This window comes from Orbicella franksi, chromosome 1 (assembly GCF_964199315.1).
Source record: "Orbicella franksi chromosome 1, jaOrbFran1.1, whole genome shotgun sequence".
Lineage (NCBI taxonomy): Eukaryota > Metazoa > Cnidaria > Anthozoa > Scleractinia > Merulinidae > Orbicella > Orbicella franksi.
The window spans coordinates 30,040,339-30,063,687 of record NC_138145.1 but is presented as its reverse complement, the minus strand read 5'-3'; the positions used below and the strand labels follow the sequence as shown (position 1 = coordinate 30,063,687).

The following is a 23,349-nucleotide window of genomic DNA, read 5'->3' as shown; positions in this document are numbered from 1 at the left end:
TTAAACATGATTTTACAGCAAATATCAACCACTGACGTCAAATTCGTCAAATGCCAGGTATATGGCTGGGTGATGGATGTTAAAGTCTCTACTTGATGGTTAAGTGCATGGATAAATCGCTACAATGCTGTTTACAATTCTAGAAGCATTTCGTGCGCAAGCGCGGGTACTTGGTCATATCACGGTCAGGCGTCATTGAGTAATTTGTGACAACTGTTGCATCAAATGTTTTACTTCAGCATGATTTTATATTTTATTCAGTCATGATTTTCACAACAAAGCACATTCACTGTCATGTGATGGCAATGCTGGTTTTAAGCTGTGTTTGAACAAAATTGATTGTCCAGATTCCCAGATCTTTACAGTATACATGCATTCTTCATTTGGCTGCAAATACTAGCTTTATATTGGAATGACAGTTCAGGGTGTCTTTTTAGCATGTTCTCGAGTATTTGGTCGTTCTTACAGAATAATATTCTTGTAGATCCAAAGAATAGTAAATACACAAATCAACTGTGACTTTTAACAGGATAAGGTTTGTGGGATGCCGTTATGGTTCACTCTCCGAAGCATGTTCGCCTGAGTTTTAAAAAAATATATTTCACTAAAAAAAATAATAACCCTGCGAAAAATAAATAACAATTTCAATTTTTTAATTCATTCCACGACCAGTGGACGTGCATAGCAGACAAATCTGAAGTGAAACAGTAAAGCTTGTTCGACATGTCCGAATTAATCCACTCTGCAATGACCTTGTTTCACCAGTCCACAGCATTTCAATCATAACGTAACAACCCGGCAGTTGTCAAGTCTTTCCGAGTGGACTCTACTTGAGATTTTGGATTTGATCGTCACCGGCTGAGCGACTGTTGCATTGAAAGTCTTTCAGTAAATACACTTTATAAATGATAAAGTACGCGACTTGTACCACGTTTTTGTTTCCTTTCTGTACTTTTTTTTTTACCCCAACTCGCGATTCTGGGGGAACGAAGATCCGAGACCATTTCTCACAAACGTTTCCGAAACGTTTGTGAGAAATGGTCTCGGATCTTCCTGCTGATCTCTGTTTGACAGGTCTTCAAATTTCAACCAATCAGCGCGCGACTCGCAAACAGCTTTAGGGGTCCATTCATTCGAGAGCGTTTCGCGAAACGAAATACACATGGCGATTGAACACTGGCGGCTTTTACCGTGTTTAGCTCAGCATTTATTTTATTTCGCTTGTTGAGAATTTTGCAATACTCCAGGCCAGTTTAAAGAAATCGGATTTATTAAGTTAAAGATGTTATTTGTGCTGATACAGCAGCGGATAATGCTGTTCAAAGCTCCGGGACAAGATAAAACTCTTACCGTGTAATGGTCATTCCTCCTTCTCGACGCGACTAACAGGGATATGAAGACTACTCTGGCGTAAAGATTGCTTGAAAAGATGATGAATTCCACCGAACATTTTAATAAGCCAAGACACATCACTTCCTTCTGGCTGTTTAAGCAGTTCTAAGACGGCGAGCTGTGCTGCGCGTACTGTTTGCGGGTTTTTGGCTACAGGGAGGAACGCCTCAGGCTCCGTGATGTCTTGCTTCTGCTGATGGTAGTTTTCTCCTAATCCCCCGTTGGCTGCCATCTGGAGATATGTGTCGGAGTGAATTAGAGTATTCACGAGTTTGTTTGGCTGGTGAAAGTTAATTTCAAGTCGAGTCTTCTCATCTGACCCAGACGTACATGTCTCGGAACCTTCGGAGAATTCTGACCATGTTGTCGAACTCTGTCGGCCGGACTCATCTTTCTTTTTGTAAAATGTCTGCGGTCTTTGGTACGTGTCCAGAATAATTTTTCTGTCATCTATGTGTAATTCTAGTACGTCTGCATATGGAATAACGAATTTTCTTCGAAGGATGGCTGATTTTTCTCTTTGATGTTCAATGACAAATGTGCCCGACTGCTGTGGTTTGCTTGAGTTTAACTTCATGGTAAATAACTCGTGTGTTACTCTTGGATCGGCTCTTGTGATGTTAAGACTTTGAACTGTTGATTTGATACTGTTCAAGTTTGTTGAGCTATTTACCGTGCCACTGTTGGATGTTGAAGCAAATTCTTTGGCCGTTTCGACTGTAATTTCTACAACGTTGGACGACTGGAAATGCGTTTTCGCTGCCTGAAGATAGTTTTGAGTCATCTGTTGGGTTAATGTGGAGTCGATTTTTGGCCGAGGACGAACACAAATACTACCGTCGGCATCTTTATTTGAGTCTTTCATCTGAAATAATTAACAGAGGTAAGTTAATATGATCTGATTTTAACCTGTGCTCTAATTCCTAGCACTATCAAATAACTCAGTTCATTGAAATCGATCATTTATTTCTAGTTACTACGAGACATCATTTTGCTGTTAAAAATAAGTCAAAACAAAATTTCCTGACATTTTTTGGTAACCTCTTAGGTGTGTCAGATGAACTTGTTATGTTAGTGCTTTTATATAATGCCTTCATGTACCTCGATTTCAGGAGCAGTTGGTGATATATAGGTAGCATAAGGTGGTTCATCTTGACTTGACTTTCTTTCAGTGTCTTGAAAAGGAATGTGCTGTTTTAAACAAAATAGCATAGGTGTTATGAACATTAGGAATGTGTCCATGATATTCAACTAAACAGCAGCATACACAAGAAGCAGGGCTGTCCACTAGAAGTGCCTGGGTGCCACAGGTAACTAACTTTGGCCTTTAGGTGACAGGGAAAAATGCTTTTTTCATATAAGCTTAAGTGTTGGGCACCCAGGATTCCATGGTTAGGAACTTCTGGGCTCCTGATAATTTTTCTTTGACCACAGCCTTGAGAAGCATCCTTTTTTAAATGCAGTGTATATAGTAGTCTAGGAGTTATTTAAAATGAATGGAGGGAAAACTTATTTTGTTTTTCACATTTATACAGATTCATTTATATATTTCATAGCATTTTCTTCTTCTTTAGATGTTTTGGTAAATCTTCATTTTCCTTTTTGTGGACTTTAGAGTCTGACGAGTAGCTGCACCCTTTCTTCTCTCGGTTCTCAACAGATGCCCACTCATGACAGAATTGTTGGGTGAGTACTCGTTTTTGATAGTCTATCTTTCCTGTTTCACCTGCTCGCCCACCACTGTAAATGTAGTTACCTTGCTTGGCTTCTTTGTGTTTGGTTTCCATGATGCTGTCATTAAAATTGTGCAAGGTCAAAGGGAGTCCACTCAAGGCGGCATCTTTAAGAGCCTTCTCGCCCTAAAACCCAGTGTAAGCAACCAGTTCTTTCACGGTGGCAGTAACAGTTTCAGAGCCAAAAATTAAAATAAATTGAAATCCTAACAGAACTCTTGCTTGACATTCATACTCCTGTCTGGTTAATTCTTTCGGAGTGTTTAAAATCCATTGGAAAATTTTTTTCAGGCCAGTGCAAAAACATACCAATATTTTGCTGACTGAAGGACTGAAACCAGAGTTGTTCAAGAGTTCCTCTGCTTTTTCATAGAAGGCCAAAACACCATTTTCATCAAATGTGACATCATAACTGCTTAAACAAACTTTTCGAGCAACTTTCTGTACTTCTAAAAACCATTTTTTTTTATTTTGTCTGAGAGCATCAGCTACTTGGCCAATTCTTCGTACAATAGTTTCTGTAGCTCTTGTAGCTTGGTGCATCATTGCTGGGTAAAAATTTGCTAGGTCAAGTTGAGAAGCATTAGGATGTCCAGTTTGACCAAGGTGCTTCTTTGCATATTCTCGTCTGCCATAAATGATAGTAAACATTTTTGTTAATTTAAATTGACAGAAGGGTGCTTTCCAAAATGAATACATGTACATGTAGTGCAAAACCTCTTAATAAAGTTTTCCACATTGAATTACATTAGTTTTTCTCTTTGATTGGTGTGTGGGTACTGTTTACATGTAACTGTTGCACCGTATAATAATATAAATGTATATTATCATTCATGCCTGTGTTTTGTATTTGGAAGACTCAAGTTTTAAAAAGTGAATGATGCTCATGTTTGCTCACACTGGAAAGGCCTACTGTTGTTCTTTCTAAAAAGTCAATTAGTAAAGTACCATTAATCAAATAATAACCTGTTTTCAGTATTATCTACTCGCTTTCCCAACCATGTCTTGTACTGTTCTTCTCCTTTCTCAGTCATTTCTACTTTCCACACAGGCTCATTACAGATGACTCTCATATCCCCAAGTTGCTTTTGATGTTCTGGTGACTCAGGAATTGGATAAGTGGAACTTGCAGAAGAACTTCCAGTAATTGATCTTGGCTGACAGCCATCTGCAACACCACGCACAATGACTTCTATGTTCTTCAGAATTGGGTGATAAACTGACTTCAAACTGGTCAGCTGTTGAAGGGTTTCTAGTCCAAGATTACTTACATGGTTGTAGTTATCTGGCCCTAACCAAGAACACACTGTAACAATGGAGCTTAACAGGTTGTGGGGCTCCACTAATTTGACTCTTATTGCTGTTTCTCCAGTAAAGAACTTACTCCACTGCATCCATGGGAATGCATCAATGTAGTGATAAACAAGTAATTTTTCCTTAGGGACCATTATTGTTTCCTGCAGAGTTTTTTTGCTAAGTAGCCATTCCACAGTGTTTTTAACGTTTGTGTACGCTGCAACAACGCCATTGTGTTCAGTAAAAGTTAGTGACAAACTTTCTTGCAGAGCCTCCTTTTGTGCCTTTAGCTGTTCACACACGTCATCTTTTGGTACCATGATGTTGATTCCGAAAACATGTTCTAGTTCTTTACCAAGCTGATTTCGGACTATGTTTTGATATTTAGTGTAGCCAGTGTCAAAATTACTTACTAGTTCGGCTGCAAACTGGACAAAATGATTGAAATTCTTCTTAAAAATGACTGGCATGAGTGTCCTCTTAAAAAACTCTCCATCCTTATGTGAAATAACAAAGTCGACCAGCTCAGCTTTTTCTTGTTGATGTTGAGGCATGTTTAAATCGTCAATAAAATGAGCCCATTCTCGGCATTTTGCTGGAGTCAAAAGTTTTTCCTTGGAGTGATAATTCGGGAATATACCTTCATCTTGTGGTTTGGAATAAAGGGTAGAAACTGACTGTTGTTTCAAGGAATAAAGAAGCGAGTCTGGGTAACACTCCGCTAACATCGCAACAAGTACTTCCAATTCTCCTCGCAACTTGCTTTCGGAAACTGAGCCCTGTGTAAGTTTACTTCTTGATAACAGAAATGAGGAAGTTGACACATGTCTGGAAATACTACACAAAACCACAGTTGAAAATTCATCTGGTGTTAAAAGTTTCAAAAGTTCCTTTAGCCTCGCAGAGCGGTGGTGGTGCGGGACGTCCAGGAAATTATTTGCTGCAGCAGCAGCTTGCAGGGGTGGGTTTCTTACGTTTTCTTCGCGCTTGTGGCTTGGGTGGGTTTGGAAATGTTTCCTTAATCCACGACCTGTTTGGTAGTTGTTTTCGCAGTCGGAACAACTAAAGACCTTGGGCATGGTAATAGTAGTATTGCTCAAACGTCAAAAACTTTTTGTGCATCTGGCGATGACGTCATCGTAGCTGTAGGGTATAGCTGATAGGGGTCACGCAAAGTATCACTTTAACTTCCGAAATTATTTTTATGGGTTATTAGACGTAATATTTTTACCCCTTTAAGTCTTTGGTTTTGTTCAGAGATGCAATTCTGCCAAAACCTTTCTGCTAGATTCCAAGGCCATTTATGGATGAAACTGTTTGCGAGTCCTCGCGCGGGTTATTAAAATCCTATCGGGGGAATGTAAACACGCGCTTCTTGTTCGACATTGCAGTTAACTATCTCAAACAAAACCACAGTGTTAGCATCACCGTTTTTAAAATTTTATTAGTAATGTAAGGCTTCTGTGTACCTCAGTCGGTCTCAAACACAAACAAAGTTGTCGGCTTAACTGATTTAGAAACAAGGACGCCGGGCCGCGAACGAACTTCTGTCAGAGCTGGTGATTTAAACGATTTATCTTCAAGCTGGGGAGTAGTATACCTGCTTTACTATTTTAAAATTATAAGAAAGTCTATTTAAAGCCCAAAGTTCAAGCTTCAGTATGAGAAAAAAGGTTGTTTTTCCCTGGCGGACGACATAGCGAACAATGAAAACAAATTGACGCCATTTTCTCCGCGCGTGTTTTTTTATAATGGAGACTGGAGCTGGTTCCCCCCAATTTTTAACCCAGCATGCCCCGCAACTTCCGGTAGAAATCAGCAGGTCGGTCGACTTAATAAAAAGCAGAAAAGTTGTAACGCCGCACGAATGACAGACAAAGAATGTTTTCAGCAGCATACCTATCAAAACGAGTCAGAATTGGAATAAAAAGGGATTTAAACCGAGGGTTGTATTTAGAGAGACGTGGTCCGAATGCGACACATGTGGATAATTAGTTTTTGAATTGTGATCACCTCGATGCGCACAGCGGCGGTCAATTTGCCTTGGGGTACACCGGTAAGAATTGACTTTACGAGAGAAAAAATTACGCTGCCCACCCCCAAGTGCAGCTTAATTGTTCTGCCGAAAGTTTTCCGAACAACGGCGACGATTTTGGTTTGGCTTCGGACGAAGTCCCTCAGGGTTACCAAGAACAAAAGGCTATTCATTTTTGCTTAACGTGTGATGTTGAGCCGGAACAATAGACCATTTCTTGATACGTCCTTCTTGGCGGTCGCAAAGGCCAGTCCATTCCACGCCATATTTGATACCAATTTGCTGCGAAGCTCAGTGGCTGACTTTTCCCAGCCTTTCCGTCATAACATTACTTGTTTTTTATTCTTTCAAAGCTGTTCTTCATGAACGTGTCCAAATCGTTTAAGTCTGTGACAGCTGAATGCACCATTTTACAGAAAACTTCTGGTAATATTTCATTCAATTTCTTTTTCTTACGTTCTGTAAGTATGGCAGTATGTGCGATCTCCTTCATGTAATTCACCGCGAATGTTCGTCTTTCCTCTGCTTCCTGGTGAAACAGACAGCACAATTATTAACTTGGATGTCAATAAAATTTTTAGTCGGGATATAAACCTGAGTAAACATACATGTATCTTAATGGCTAAGTGCAAGGGCCTTGTAAACTGGCAGAATATCTGCTGTACAGATATATTGACAGCACCTGGCGAGTCCGTTGTGAGTCCGCTGGCCAGTATTGTAGTCCTGCTCGGCTGACAGATTCGTTGGAAGGAGCCCTGTATAATGGCCAAAAATTAATTTAGTTCACTTAACATGGCATGAGGTATACCTTGCTGTTAGGAAGCAGATTTTAAACAGTTATGAAGAAAGTGAATACCTCTCGTGTTTGCCCTCTGGTTTCTTATTCTTATCTGCGTCAAGAACTTGTTTTCGTCTGAAATGAAAGAGATTGAAGTCAACGCGTGTAATCAATACTGGAAACTGAACACCTCGTCTATCCAGCAAGCATTAATCCCAACAGAAGAGGCGATATCTAAGATCTGGTTGGTAAAACGATCAACGCTTATCCACGATTGTGTTAAAACTTGGCTTTAGCTTTCGTTGCATACGCCCAGGGCCTCTAAAATTTGAATTAACCAATCAGCATTCAGCAGGCGGGAAAACCGTGAACTGTCCTGAAGATAAATGTATGGTCATAGGAAAGGCAATTAAACCAGGCTTCTTTTCTCTCTGGAAACCGCATTGACAATTCACGAAAAGGGATCTCATACGCCAGAAGCAATAACAGATCGTAACAAATGAACCAAGTGAAACATTCTTTCTCTGCAAGCGTGGACCGCACGCAACCGGCGGCAACGCGCTGGCCACCTGTCTCCGAAAAGGACGCAAGGATAATGGCGCAATTCATAGCTTGTTCTTTGTTAAATTAAACCCAGCATTCTCGAAATAAGAAGAACAGGCCAAAAAAACTTTAGCATTGTCTTCATGTTTGTTTAGAAAAGAAAAGGACTTTCATCATGTCGTTTTGATGGGACAATACGGTTTTCAATGCCAATCATCCGTAGCCGTCGGAAGATCGCACCTTAGTTTTCAGTGACAAAGAGTTCCCTCGTATAGCTTTTACCGTCCACCGTTCACCGTCTACCGTCCATTATGCCTTTTATTTACTTTGATAACTAGTCTCAAACCAGTTGAAGAAATTGTGCAACCATTTAACAAATTGACGTCAGGTTTTCATGTGTCTGTCCTGTTATTGATCATGAATTTCATCATAACATTGTCAAAGTAGCTGTGGATTCACGAGTCAATAACTAGACGGACGCATGAAAAACTGACGTCAATTTGTTTTTTACGATAACAAATCGTCAAATTGCCCGCTGTCGCTCGTTGACGCAACGCATAAATTATAAATTCATGTGTCTGTCCGCTTATTGACAATGAAAATTAGCCAATGAGCGCGCGAGAATTTCTGCAGTTATTGCAAAATAGTGCACCGTTGTCAATGACTAGACTGAACTGACCGTGAGTCTCCTAACATGGTGAGAAGTCTGGACTGAGGAAGCTGAGATGTCGTGATGTGAGCCAAGGTTCCAAAAAGTTTCTCAGCATTGACATTGTCTTCAGCTGTCACCTGGAAAATCAGCCAATAAAAAAAAAAACAATATTTGTAACACCAGAGTACCCTTCTAGTTTTTGCTTGGCGTTCCAGGAAAATATGCTCTATAAGTGGATGGGCATGATACCCTTAAAAAAATGGTTTTGCGATTGAAACAAGGATCCTATAAATCAAACAAGCTTAAGCATAAATTGTATTTTAGTTTGCATGGCGCATGTGATCGTCTGGGTGAGGGTACTTCTAGACAATCACACTATAGGACCTACTGGTAGTCCTAGGTTCAAACCATTTACAGTCATATTTTAGTAACAGAGAATAACGCAAAAGAGATATGTTGATACATGTTTAAACAGTACGGAGCAAGGGGGGGGGGGGTTGGGGTAAGACGAAAATGGATTAGGACGAGACAAGAGAGCGGCCTACACGAGAAGAAAACCAGCACCTTCTCGCACATGCAACTTTTTTGCGTTCATGTTCACGAGAGCAGCCTAGTATGATCTAAACTAACCTCTACATCGTTGATTTTTCTGAGAGAGAAGTGAGCCAAACGGAAGAGCACGTAAGGTTTCCACAAAGTAAAGGAGGTTATAGGATTTCCCTCGTTGCTGATATTAAGATGTTCAAGTCTTCGTAAAAGAGACAAACAATTGATTTGCTGCAAACCTTTGATATTCGTCTCTGTAAATGTAAGGCCCTGTTGACGAAGACGAAGAAATAAAAATCCAGATTTCATTCAGTATAGCCTTGGTTATCACCTCGTCCTGCCCCGAGATTATTCATCGCTCTTTGATACAAACTAAGCTAAGTTAGGACTTTTATTTACAGACTAGGGTAAATCTAGATCACGATTAGCTCCTCTTTTTTGTTCATAGCGCGGCCATTTTTCCAATCACACCTGGGGGTAATGTTAAGGGCGGAAGATGACTGACATTTCTGGTTAATTACGTCGCAATGTCACCTCAGGACAAAAAAGATTTAATGGAAATGAAATGAAATGAAACATTTTCTACATCACGCAATTTCTGCTTTCAGCAGCTGGAATTCGCACAGCGTTCACAGGTTACCAGATTCACTGTTTGAAATAAGTACCGCTGCCTAAGGAAAGTTCTTGTAAAGAAATTAATCCTATTGCATCATCCCTAAGATACTCACCAGCAGGGAGGGAAATCGAGCTCTGATCTTGTACAGCTGAGGAACAATGTTGTCAAAGTCGATGAATTTGAAGGAGATCGCACTGACAGCCTGCACGGCCTGGTTACCCCAGTTACGATCCAGCGCGTCCAAGGAGCCTGGGCCATACAAGTATAACGTGTCGTTGTCCAGTTCAGCAAGGTGACAGATACTCAGAGGGGAGGGCGCAGTATCCCTTGTACTAAAATACATTCACAGAGATGAGTACTGTACCGTGTAAAGAATAACCTTGGTTTAGCGAGCTCAGATGTGAAGAGCAAATATTAGGTTACGATAGTGGAACTTAACAAATTGCGAAATACCCTAGTTCTTTGCGACTAAAATCAGGCGATAAAATTCCGGTTGTTTTGTATGTACAATGTAGTGAGCAAAGTTTTGTATGCAGTGGTCAAAGTTATGACCTGCTCAGGTGTTCGAAAACTGGCGACGAAAGCAGAAGGTCCGTCGCCCAGGTGACTGTTTGATCTCTAGCGATTAGGGAGCACGCTCTAATTGCCTATTTGGAGGAACGAGGTTACTTACTCTATACAGTCGGTGAGTTCATTACTTGAGGTCTGGGGAGCAGTTTCCAGGGTATCCCGGGACTCGGTCTTCACACTGTAAAACAAAAAGATGAGCTTATAGAAACGGAAAATGTTAACCGTTAAGTTATATAAGCCTAGGGAGGCTGGAAGAATTAGGAAGATTTCGTCTTAAAGTTTCATTGCAAAAATAAACATGACACTACTTACATTTCCTTAGTTCGGGTCACCTCCCATTGCCTCTGTGCATTGTTGATAGCAATGCGACGCTTTTCCTGAAAGAACCCAATCACACCATAAGCAACTAAGACAAAAGACGGTGATGCCATAACTCCGTTACAGATTGTAGGGAAAGTTCACTGAAAAAACTACCTTGAGAACAGCCAGTTTACTGATTTCTTTCTTTTTCTCTTCTTCTTTTCTGGCCATAACTGAGGCTATTCTTTTCTCCTCTTCCTGATGGAAATAAAACATTACGTCATTATTGTATGTCACTTGACATGCCACTTGACATTTTTGAACGAAACACCGCTGACAAACAAGAGATTTATAGTCTTTTGTGACTAAGCAGTTCCTGTTCGTGGGATGTTCCATTGTCTACAACTCGAAAACGTTGCATAACTAGTATTTGTAATAGAGCTGGCGTTTTTCCCGCCATAGCGCGCCCATTCATTGGCTAGTTCATGGTCACATGACATCTAACAATGAAACTGTCTGCCGCCAAATGCCATGAGCGGGCAACATTGCGAAAACTATGATGTCAAACGGGAAACAGTTCACTGTTACCCGCGAAATGTTGATCGCTGTTGCACTTCATTTGTCAACAAAGTGATTATTTGTTTTCCAACGGTTTGACCCATTTGTTTTGCTATATGACAAATCACTTAATGACTGGTCCCTTGGGGAACAGTGAAGTTTGTTTCCCTCGAATCTCAATGTTTTCCTTGACTTCCTCTCGGGAAACATTGAGATTCTCGGGAAACAAAATTCACTGTTCCCCTCCGGACCAGTCATTAAGTGTTAATTACTGCTAACAAAATTGCATTCCTTGACCCATTCTGCGATAATGAAGAGTCCGGTCACAACAAATGAAAAACTACAAACCAATCACATCTCAGAGAAAAATGTACAACTCTGATACAAGAGGTGCTGAGGGTGGCGGGAAAATTATCATCGCTTCTCCAGAAAGCAGCTTCAAAATCGATTAGAGGACAGGAGACAGGAGATTCAACAAAAGAAAATAGGATTTTGTAGCGAAACAAGAGCCATGTCTATTAGATGTATAGACAAACATATAGCCACCCGTCTATCTCACAATAATAGATATCATCCCATAGTTTCTTGAGTGTCCCTGTAAACTGTAGAATACCTATAATAACATGGTTTATTGCCCGGTAAATCCATGTAAACCCCTGTTACACATACGTTTTGTATGTATCTGTAATATTCATACGGTTCTTACTGATATTCTCTTCATGTCCAGTTGCCGTATGTTTGACAGATTCCTGAGTATGACCTGCTTGTAAGAAGGATCGGTTGAGAAGGGATTTCCATCCATGGACAGCTCATTCAGTGAAGTGGAGTTCGACAAGCATATAATGTCATCAAAACTGAACAAAAATCAGAGGAAAAAGATGATCAATTACTTAAATCCTGCGAGGAAGACTCTTAACTTGCGAAGCACTTGTCAACGAGGTCATTTGCTGGCACTGGAATGACCTACTCTAGTTAATAATGATGAAGAAAGAAAACTTAAATCGAAGCACTGGATTGAGATTTAATTTTTAAAAACTGGTTTATATTGGTAGTTTCTGATCACTTAATCATCTTATACTCTCTTTTGGATTTCTAAAGCGTCCTTGGTGCCGCAAAAGGCGTTTCCTGCATTGCTTGTAAACTTACAGAATCTCTCTAACAGCCTTACCTCGTGATGCTATTGAAACTGAGAAACATCCTCTGTAGATTTGGTAGCAGATCAACCTCTTCCTGCAAAGCAACAAAAATGTTCACGAAACAATGCTCTTCCCTTATGAAGACATACTTAACCTTTTATAAATTCAATTTTCTTTATTAGTTTATCTGACAATGGACAAACAGAAGCCGAGATTTATGAGAAAACTCCAAAACAAGAGAAAGAAAGTAAATTCCATGACATTCTGCAATAAGTCATGACCACTATTTGAGACACTAAAATCCTTAAAACAACTGATCTCTAACAAACACCATGGAATTAATTTACAGAAAAAGAAATGAATAAGAATCACATACCACAGTGCAAATTTTATTTCTCCTCAAATTCAGTTCAGCCAGAGCTCTCATTCCACTGACATTACAAACATGGACAATTTCATTACCAGCCAGGTTTAGAACCCGGAGTTCGGTGAGGTGACCAAGATTTTCAATCTTGATTATCTGTGGGAAAGAGAGCACAAGAAAGAAAGTTGTCCGCTGAAATATTGCAGGGGCAAACGCTATCTTTAAAGTAGATGTTGACATGACTAAGTTACCTCAGAACGCCATTAACTAAAATCAACCGGTCAGCTAGGACGTTCCTCTATTGCCAGTCTTTATTTGCCAAGTATTGTACCAGGCGTTTTCCCAAATGAGCCTGCACAACCTACCCAAATTTTGAAGCTTACTTTTCTAAGAGAATTAACTTAAACTTTATTGCTTTCATCCAACTTTTCTTTTGCTTCTTTTTTTCAGTCAACAAAACCGTTGGACCTCAGTATACACTTAGTCAGCTCTCAATATGAATTACACACTTACCGTTTATGGTGTCTTTTTTGTCCATGATTGTTAGATTTTTGCTAAACGTTTTCAGTCTTGGAATAAATCTATCATTAACCAACTTTGCTCGGGGCCAGACTAGAGAATATCGACCTTTGGCCTTTTCGTATAGACCACACTGTGCTTGGTCTGTACCGTCAAGACCTTGAGCCAATATTCTCCCAGTACAGCCCTTGTCCTTTGGTCAACAAGATATATATGTATTAATCAAGGTGGTGTCCTATTCAGGCAAGGTTGAGTTGGGCGGGTTAATGTTACCACCACTCAAAGAAAATATTTGCTAATGTTGAACCTCAGCATACGCTCGATTTCCACGTCTCTCTCAAGTCTGGTCTACGTTCTCTTCTGAGAGTTTGAGGGAGGAGCGTAGGCTCCTTTCTTGAACAGCAGCTGGTAATCGAACCTAACATTAGCACCTTTCATGTACATGTAAATGCAGGTGTCAATAGTGTCTGAAGCAACATCATGATACATAAGCTCCCAACATGCTGAAAACTGTTTCTGTAATTACATGTAATACAGTGTATATAATATTTGACTTTATGTTCCTCTGCTCTCCTTGAATAATTTACATTTCTATCTTAGCACTCGTAACATCAAGTACAGAGAATGCGAGCGATCCCTTCAGCAGAATCAACTGAGATTTTAATGAAAATACTATAATAATATGTACATGATGTATTTTCCTATTAAAGCAGTAAAAATAAACACAACTCAGTTTGTTTTCTAATGAAATGTTTGGTAACAAATATAAACTGAGTTGCATGATTTATTTAGGTACGTGGATTATTTTCAAGTAAACTTACCTTGTTGCCATGAAGATCCAACACATCAAGCTTTGTGAGCGACTCTAGGTTACTGATTTTCCTAATCCTATCATTTAAAAATAAAATAATGAATTGAAAATAATAGATTGGTTGCAGCTGGTCTTTTTGCTTATGGTCTGACTTGTAAGTGTATACCCTGGCAAAGATAAAATGCAAAAAAAAAAACAGCAGCATGGTATAAATACTTGTTCTGACAAAGCTGGAAACATCTGCACGTGACTTGTAATCCAACAGCACTCCTCATTCTTCCAAACTCCCACTTGTGTTTATATTTAAGAAATACAAAACATGTTCCTCCATGTTTCTATCAAGTTATAGAAACACAAGTGGAAGTTTGGGAGAACAAGAAATCCTGTGGGAGCATGAGCCGACAGGTGATTGTTTCCACAACTTTCTCAAGTTCTTCCAAACTTCCACAAGTGTTTCTGTAACTCAAAAGAAAACAACTAGTTTGCTTTGATCATCAAAATGTGAACTCTCTTTGCTTGCACCACCATTCTATCATGTTTTAGAAAACAGTCCTAAGAAAATACCTGCACTGATTGGTTAAAAACCATGTTTCTATAACTCGATAGAAACACAGAACTAGCATGAGTTGTTGACGTGATGATGGTGTGAGCAAAGAGAATTTACATTTTGATAATCAAAGTTAACAAGTTGTTTTCCTTTTTTTGTTGCAGTGTTTTCTAAAAGAAATAGAAAACATGTTCCCAGTGTCTCTATTGAGTTATAGATTAAACACTCGTGAAAGTTTGGGAGAACTCAAAAAAGCTGTGAAACATTGGCCTGCGGCCTATGTTCTCACAGCATTTCTCGTTCTCCCAAACTTCCCCTTGTGTTTCTATAACTCGATAGAAACACAGCACATGTTTTCTATTTCTTTAAAAGAAACATGATTTGAAAGCAATCAACACATATTTCTATTGGGCTATTTCTAAAAATTGATAAAAAAAACATGGAAAATGTTATCCACTGTATTTCTACACTGACAAGGGCATTATTTGCAAGGGAGCAAAGAGTGCAAAATCTTGGCACTTATGTGTAGCTGAAGTGATGTACTACATACATGTTTATACAGAAATTCATTTACCTGTTTTTTCCCAACATGAGGACTCTGAGAGATCGCAAGGCAGACAGACCTGAAATCTCTTCAATCTGGTTATCATAAAAATCCAGGAAGATTAGTCTCTTGAGATTCTCAAGGTGGGAAATCCTGCTGATGAGATTGTGTTGAAAGTTGAGCAGCCTTAGGTAGTCTTCACCTTCAAGAATGGGACAGATTGTCAATCTTCTCCTGTAAGAGGGAAAAACAACATGAGAAAAGCCTGTGATGCAATGACTGTTTTTTAATAAGCCCAAAGTCAAATCTGAGTTCACATAAATAAAAAATTACATACACAGTGTAAGTATTGAAGTCAAATTTGTTGTTTACAAAATAGAAAACATTTTCCATGTTTCTATTGTTTATAGAAATACAAATGAAAGTTTGGAGTACAAGGGAGGGTGTGGGAAGTTGCAAACTGCAAAGAAGTTCCCACAACTTTTCTGAGTTCAGCCAAACATCCATAAGTATCCCTATGACTCAATGGAAGCATAAACAATGCAATACAACAAATATTATACAACAAATATATTTGTGTCAATCGTCTAGATGGCTATGTACAGGGAGTCTACAAATTGGAAAGACCTAAGACTTCATACATACTCATGTATATGGAAAGCTGAATAAATACATTACTAGACAACTTAATTTTACTGGATGATATTTACAATGTTTATAACAATAAACTAATATTATAATCTAAGAATAGTCACAAGATTTTATAAAGTGTCTGATGCCATCAGTTGGGAAAGTAGGGCCTCAATAATTGTTGCACAAGTGTCAATTTGTGCACTTGTTCACAGCTGTTAAACTAGTCAGTTCCTTCTTCAAATAAAAATGTACTGCTTCACAAGAATTCTCTTAGCTTTGCACATGCAATTTTTTTACATCAACAGCTTGCCTTAGGTCTGTGTTTCTATAGAGCTAAGGATTTATTTGGTGTGTACACTCTCTTACAGCCTGTGCTTTCTTATAGATTGTAGCAGCATTTGACATGATAAATTTATACCATCCAGTAGTTTCTAAACTGTACAGTGCCATGAGAAACAGCTAGATATGAAGGTAGAGAGTTAGACACTATTAAAATATATTTTAAACAATCTGGCATTGTACCTGTCAAGGTTAAGCCTGTCAGGGTTTGCCTGTCTCTCCTCAGGAAGTCTGTATACAATAGGTACACCAGGTGCTGATGGTGACTCGGCAAATATGACCCTGTCTCCTGAATAGACAAAAAATGAGAATTGCTTGAGACCTACATGTGCTATAGGGTTATATCAACAATTATTTACTTTCATTTGGAGAGTGGGATGAACTCATCGAGAAACAAATATTTGAGACTGTTGGCACTTGACCTTCCTTTGTACGTGTACATGAGTTCAGTAAAGGGAAAGTCTGCAGGGTAGGGTACAGATAGTAAAGTGCCTTGCCAAAGAACCCAATAACAAAAAGCCAGCCAGGGCTGGAACCAGTACCACTCAATCCAGGATCCAGAAAAGTAGCCATTAGGCCAACATGTCTCCCAAAAGGCTACATATGTACAATCATGCATACATAATTAATATCCACATCTGGATTAGTAAGGGTAGTTGTATGGCTCACTTGGCTTGTCAGCAGAACTCAAACAGTGCACATCTACATTGTACTTAAAATAAATCCTAACTTAATCATTATCATTTATTATTTTAAACTTTTTTCCCCTTTTGTACACACAGACACTCTCACCTGGCAAGAACACTTGCATTTTATTTCTGGACTGAGCTTGTGATCCAGCACTAAATGAGTGCCGTCCCTGCAGACCGTCATCATATGCACCTTCCTGGGTCACTTTCGCTTGGCTTGTGGTTGCTCCTATCGAAGTGGTAGATTGGTCTGCGACATAAGCTGCAGCTGGCTGCAAAACCTGACGCTGAACCTTGTGAAGTTCTCGGAAGGAGGGGGTGGCATAATGCTGTTTGGAGTCTTGTGTTGCATCCATACTTGAATGAGAATATTCTGACAAAAATATAAAAATATACATTGGCTAATCATACACTGGCTGTCCAAAAGTGGTAAATAACTTACACTTTATTATATCTCTCAATTAGTGCATACACTGTGATTGGCCAATTTAGCAGGCCATATTCTACTGTACGGCCTGCTAAAATTTAAAGCTGCTTTTGTTGCCAAAATGTTTCATGATTTATCGCCACATGTTCCTCACTTTTTAGCAAGTAAAACTTTAAAACTTTCTTTTACATCAGAAATTGTGCATTAAAACCTGCTAATGACTTAAGAGTCACTTTACAACGATTTCAAATTGACTTGTTAACCGCGCGGCCATGGGCCGAGCGCGGTTCTAGGTTTACCCGTGGTTTATTATTTTTTTTTTTGTTGGTGACCAGACGCAGACCTCCGCTCGGCCAAATTTTGAGTCACGCAACGTGTGATGTTTTTGCGCCAGAAGCTGTTAAAACATAAATACACGGACAATTTTACAGATAGTTTTCTTTTTTGTGGATAAAATATATTTTCCTTTCGTTTTATCAAAGCGTTGGATTTAAAGGGAATAATAAATACGCTAAAAAAAGGTATTACGTCAGCCATGGAATGCGTTGACGTTGCAGCTTTCACTTTCGGTACGTGACAAATAAGATCGTGTTTACTTTGCAAGTTTATTTCGCCAGAAGCGACGTTCATTAATTTATTTGTAATTTTGCGAGTATTTCTTGTGGTTTTAGGCAAATGAAGTAAATTCTTTGGCTGTTTCATCGCAGCGAGTTCATAGATCGGAAGGAAAATTAAATATTTGCAAGCCAAGCAAAGAACTTGTCAGAACGTGCAAGGATTACGTCATTGGGAAATAACCACCGTACTAAAGATAGCCGTGAATAACGCAATTCTTGAATTATGTGACTTGTGTGACTTCTTTGCTAGCCCTTTACTCAAGGGAAAAAACAATTTAATTTAATCGTGACTTTTAAGAAAGAAAGCTGTTGTTAATAGTGTTCGTATCTTCATGCCCATACATATCCCGAAGAAAGTTCCAGATTAAGACTATTACGTCATCGGAGATTTCACACCGGTTACGACTGATGGTGCAATAATACAGTTTGTGTTGATCAAGTAATGTGGTGTCTACAGTAATCAATGAATCATCAAGGATTGCTTTAGAATGTACACTGCGTTGCGACTGTAGTGCTAAGAAAACAGTTAAATTTTAAAAGCGCGGTTACAAGATCTAACAGATCTTCTTGTTTTGCTATTGAGGTGCATCAGAAATTTGAAGCCGTTTCGTGTCAATAGAAATCATTCCCGAATCCATCAGGCACACAGTAGAGTTACACTAAATATCTTACTAAACTTGTTTTCTTGGTCCTGTAAGTTACAGATCCTCGTTTATCCCTTTCTATTATGGCCCGCGCGTTTCGTGCTTAGGCTATAAATCAATGGGACAATTTGGTCCTCAAACTCGGTTAGTAAGAGGTACATGTAGTAGTATCAAGTTATTTATAGGCACTTGCTTGAAAGACTTGAAAATTTTACCTTTCAACATTACATCACCCCGAAACTAGTTCTGCAGTAAAACCAGACAAGGTCACTTGAAGCTTTATGTTAATTCTTTTAATTTATCATGCACAATATACATAATGTTTCTTGCCATTCACTTAGCTATGAAGACTAAAATTCAGTGTAAAATTTTGGTAAAAAAAAAGACAACTTAGTTTGGTTTGGTTTTGGTTTTATGACACTCATTTGAAAACCGCTCTATTGAGTGTTGAAAGTAACGAGGCAATTGCTTTGGTTTTACTGTGGTTTGAGATTGGCTGATTAATCTAATTGGCAAGTAATTGGTTTGGCTTTGGTTAACATTTTCCAACACTCAATTGAAAATCACTCAGTGCAGATATTTTTATATCTACCGTACACTGAATAGGGATTTACTCTATGTAATGTATAATTATTACAAAGTCTAATATTCAAAGTTCAAAAGGTAATTGGAGTGACATCAGGTATAATCATATTAGTGACAAGAACACAAAATTCTTGATTACTTACGCAAAAAAGAAGGACGTTCAATGTCTTGAGGAGGTGATATTGTATGACGGTATTTTGCTTGATTGTCAGCCCTTGTGTTTGATGTTGGTCTCGTCAGGGGACCAGCCTCTCGACTGTATGGGTTTTGCTTCCATTCAGGACTACCCTATGTACATTTCAAATACAGGGAGAATGTTAAGGCTGGGTTAAAACACATACTGTAACAAAACAACTTACACTCTTTATGAGTTACTGTGCCTTTCACTCAATGAAAATGAATGGTTGCATTACTTGCTGCTGTCAATCATCTTAGTGGACCACTCAGGGGACAGAAGTTACCTTCAAGGAGTTCAAAAAGCCACATCTACAGGTTGTGATTGGTAGATTTTACACTGATCCACTGACTGTATTTTTATATTACTATGATTGACAGCAGCATGAAATGAAATTTGTTCAGTGAGTATTAAACTTCAGAGTTTGCATGTTATTGTAGGGATCAGTCCTTAACTATATTTGTCATCTCAGATGTGTCATAGAGTGTATACGAGTCACTGACTTTTCATCTCCAAGGAATTTACCATTTTCCAGGCCTTCAGTTAAATAGGGAACAGCGTGAAAAAACAACGGAGTGAAAAAAAGGAGAGAGAGGCTTGGTGGGATTCTCTCACCTTCCTGTACCACTCCTCTTCTTTATTTTTTGTGCACCATTTTTTCTGCTGCACCCCAACTAAGTGAATGCCTGGAAGAGGCTAAAAGGAATTTATTAGCAATTTTTCATTTGATGCAAATTATAAATGGCCTCATGTAAACACAATGTGCAAACAACCATCAGCAGTATTTCCTTTGTTGTCTGGCTATGCATGTCACATCAGTTAATGTGTGACACCAAAATGGCTTTAATACGTGGATAACTACGTGAGGAACACAAATTATTGTCAGTAGTAATTAAAAATTATTGTCAGTCTTGACAAAAATGCAAAGCCTAGAAGGTTAAGCTTGAATTATAAGGTTCATCAATGCATATCATATTCCACGATGTAAATTATGTACATATAGGCAGCTCAATTGTTGCATCAGTCTCAGCAGGTCAGCACATTCAAATGTGGTAACACAAAGGAGAAAGGTTCCTAAACTCAATGGCATTCCGTTCGGCGAATTAAACAATATAGCTTAATTAAGTTAAGAATTTATATAAACCTGTTTTCCGTGAGGTCTTTCGATCACTGGAGTTGCTTGAGCTTGTAAGCTATACTGCAAGCCAAAATTTGCGCCCTAAATAAAAATTAAAGAGTAAAGCGTGCTTAGGATTACAAAAAAATAAAGAATTACAGAGATTCAACATCATCCCAACAGGTCAGTGATGGATATAAACTGAACTTACATCCCTAGCAACCACTCGTCCTGTTTTTGCCGCTCTACTGGGGTGATGGTACATGTCTTCTACGAAAACTTGACCAGTTTTCCAACACTATCGGATCATTACAGAGGTTAATCATTTTCTTTGGCCATAAAAAGAGCTTTTTGATTCGTAGTATTTAAAATAAAAGTTGACAGAAGAGCTTTCAACAAAACGTGTCCGCCATTTTGAATTTTACCGCGATTAACCGCTGGCCGTCTAGTTTGAGTCAGCTTTGACCCCTTCAACCAGAAAGGTTAAGACTGCGGACTGAGGACTGCAGACTGCGGATTGGGTGTAAAATGTAGACTAAAGGTAAAATGTAAAGTGCAGACCAGGGGTAAAATGCCGACTGTCGCGCGGCCATTTTTTCCCCGCGTTTTTCTTTCGCGTCACGCACGACGGACGAAGCGAAAGAGGGACTACTCGTAGTCTACCACTTTCATGAGTGTGATAAACGGAAACAGGCGAACTGGAAATTAGCTAACAGGCAGGAGCCATAATCGGGGACGGAGACCGTAAGTCTCGGGATTCGCGCGCACCTATGATATGGGACAATTTTTCTATATTTAGAACAAATTGCGCCATCCTGACGTCATATATCTGCGCGGATTCACGCACATGTCAGGGGCTCTCGCGTGGATGTTGTCACGTTGCGTGATCAAATGGTGAGAGTTGAGAGATTCTCTTGCGTATTTTTCACAGCGATGGCAGGGAATAAGGCAAGGAATACGAACCATTGCGCTTATATGTAGTTTTATGCTCTGAGCTAACGGAAAAGGTGGGTTTTTCAGGGTCGAAAACAAGACTTCAATCTCGCGCTGGGAATGAATAATGAGATCTGCTCACGCTACTGTAAGCTTACGCGTATGTTTTTGCGTTTGTTCTGACTTAGGAATACAGCAAGAAAACTCTCTACTCTGGTATCGAGTTAATTTGCGAGTTTGGTTAATTATAAATAAAACCTGTTTTGATGGTTTCTTATTGTTTCTGCTTGTTTGGTGAGTTTGCAAAAGTTTTTGAAAGGAAAGTCTGACGCGTACAATTAGCTCATTTGCATAGTGCAGCTCGTGCACTTTCAAGTCCGAGTCGGTGTTTTCAATTGTCAACAAATCTTGACAAAGATTTCTTTCGTTATCTTTTGTGCTGAGATGCTGCAACAAATTTCACGAACGCAAAAAAGGCTACTAACATCATGTGTGTTTCTTCAACATAAGTATAGTGAAGTTTTACACTGCGAAAATGAAAATAGACAAGGAGTTTTGATAACTCGATCAACAAAATCGAAATGGTTCTTCCAAGTTGATTAAAGAAAGCGTCATCGTAACTTTGCTGATTATTTCTGCTTTATTCACATATTTTTAGCTAAGCTTTTAATATGTTCTCAAACATTTATCAGTCTTAAACATATTTAAAAACTATAGAGCTATTGTTTGAGTTCTATGTACGCTTTCACACGAAAGTGCGGCGGAAGTACAATTTGTCATGTTTATTGACTGTACAAAACACGCATCGGCGGGCGCTCTCATTCATCGACAACAGATAATTTACTGGATTTTTACACGAATAAAACTGAGCAGTATCTACGGACGTAAAGTTACTAAGTCTTGATGAAACATCAAGCGTTGCTTACAGTTCACGCGAAACTCAAACTAGCAATTATTTTGTTTTACTTTTCGGTCGCGATAGACTGACAAATTCCTCGCAAGCGTGTGGCAAGAGGAGTAAGGAAACTATGAAGTCCTAAAGCTCTGCTATATCTAAATATATCCAGCTGGTTTTTTGCAGCGTAATGGAAAAGGTGTTAATTTTCAACATATGAGAAATTTTAAAGTGGAGTAATGTTCAGCTCATGGAAAAGAAGCATCCGTCGGAACACAACTTGATCAGCGATATATATAAGCTTACAGCGGAACATACCTAAATTTGACATTGTCTTACTTCACTCAAACTGGAGCAGCTTACGACGAAAATACTTAAGCAAAATTCCAACGGACGTGAACGCGTTGAGTTGTGGGCCAAAAACATGAAAAATTTCGGGAATTTCGGACGCCATTTCCCCGCGCGACATCCGCAAAAATCCTCGCAGCGTGTACGCGCGTGTGCCGCAGGTGATGGCGCAATTTGTTCTCAAAATAGAATTATTGTCTCATATCATGGCGACAACCCCAATACTTGAAATGGCGCGCGCTTACGGTCTCCGTCCCCGATTATGGCTCCTGCTAACAGGCTAATAACTCTGTTTACGGCGTTAGCGCTCAATAATGGAAAAAAAAACCCAACGATATATACTAAAAACGTCTTTAGTCATCTGCGTTTTATCCCTGATCCGCAGTCCACATTTTACCCTTAGTCTGCACTTTGCAGTTTACCCCCGGTCCTCAGTCTGCAGTCCTCAGCCTGCGTTTTACACAGTCCTGTCCTTCATATGGTGGGGAGAAGATCCTAGAAGGCGACCTAACAACTTTTCGTTTGGTTTACATGCAGAAATCTCGGTCGTGTTGTTTACTTGTTCGTTTTTTAGGCCTTAGTACTGTCCCCCTCTACCCGCCCCCTCACAATACTATAAAGGATCTTCCGAGCGAAGGTAGTTAACATGGTGCTAGGATATTCCTTAGCGTTAACGGTAGGTAAGTACATGTACATGTAAGCCGGTAAGGTGATCCTCCTTCTAGGGTCTTCCTAGTGCTTAATCCCGAGGGTAAAATATACTCAAGAACGCCTCTTGACGTATGAACCAGAATCTAATGAATATCCAAATGATACCTTTCTTGATATAGGGAAGAAAAACCACCAAAGCGAAGTATTATTCGAGCTCTTCTTTACCTCTGATTTCTAATTTCACCCCCGCTCTTATAGAAACTGCAAGTGTTGTAGCTTGCAAATAAAGCCGCCTCTCAGATCATCTCATTGCTCCAGGCCGGTTATATTAGGTAATGAAGGACGGAGGCGTTCGC

General features: G+C 39.3%; 2 protein-coding genes across 2 annotated transcripts; both read right to left on the bottom strand.

The window, feature by feature from the left end:
- Positions 1-1,360: 1,360 nt before the first annotated feature.
- On the bottom strand, positions 1,361-2,619 carry LOC145492372 (uncharacterized). Its single transcript, XM_081471850.1, has 2 exons — positions 2,494-2,619; positions 1,361-2,257 (listed from the first exon to the last, which is right to left on the bottom strand). The coding sequence occupies exons 1-2, from the start codon at positions 2,617-2,619 to the stop codon at positions 1,361-1,363; spliced, it is 1,023 nt and encodes a 340-aa protein (XP_081327976.1).
- Positions 2,620-5,655: 3,036 nt separating this feature from the next.
- LOC145502344 (leucine-rich repeat-containing protein 49-like) lies at positions 5,656-20,613 on the bottom strand. The gene is made up of 19 exons (XM_081481632.1): positions 20,378-20,613; positions 20,194-20,268; positions 19,018-19,162; positions 16,705-16,974; positions 16,096-16,201; positions 14,971-15,174; positions 13,860-13,926; positions 12,532-12,675; positions 12,188-12,249; positions 11,726-11,873; positions 10,636-10,719; positions 10,474-10,538; positions 10,265-10,339; positions 9,704-9,923; positions 9,060-9,245; positions 8,457-8,566; positions 7,313-7,369; positions 7,139-7,211; positions 5,656-6,985 (listed from the first exon to the last, which is right to left on the bottom strand). The coding sequence occupies exons 1-19, from the start codon at positions 20,429-20,431 to the stop codon at positions 6,785-6,787; spliced, it is 2,346 nt and encodes a 781-aa protein (XP_081337758.1). The 5' UTR covers positions 20,432-20,613; the 3' UTR covers positions 5,656-6,784.
- Between the last annotated feature and the right edge of the window lie 2,736 nt (positions 20,614-23,349).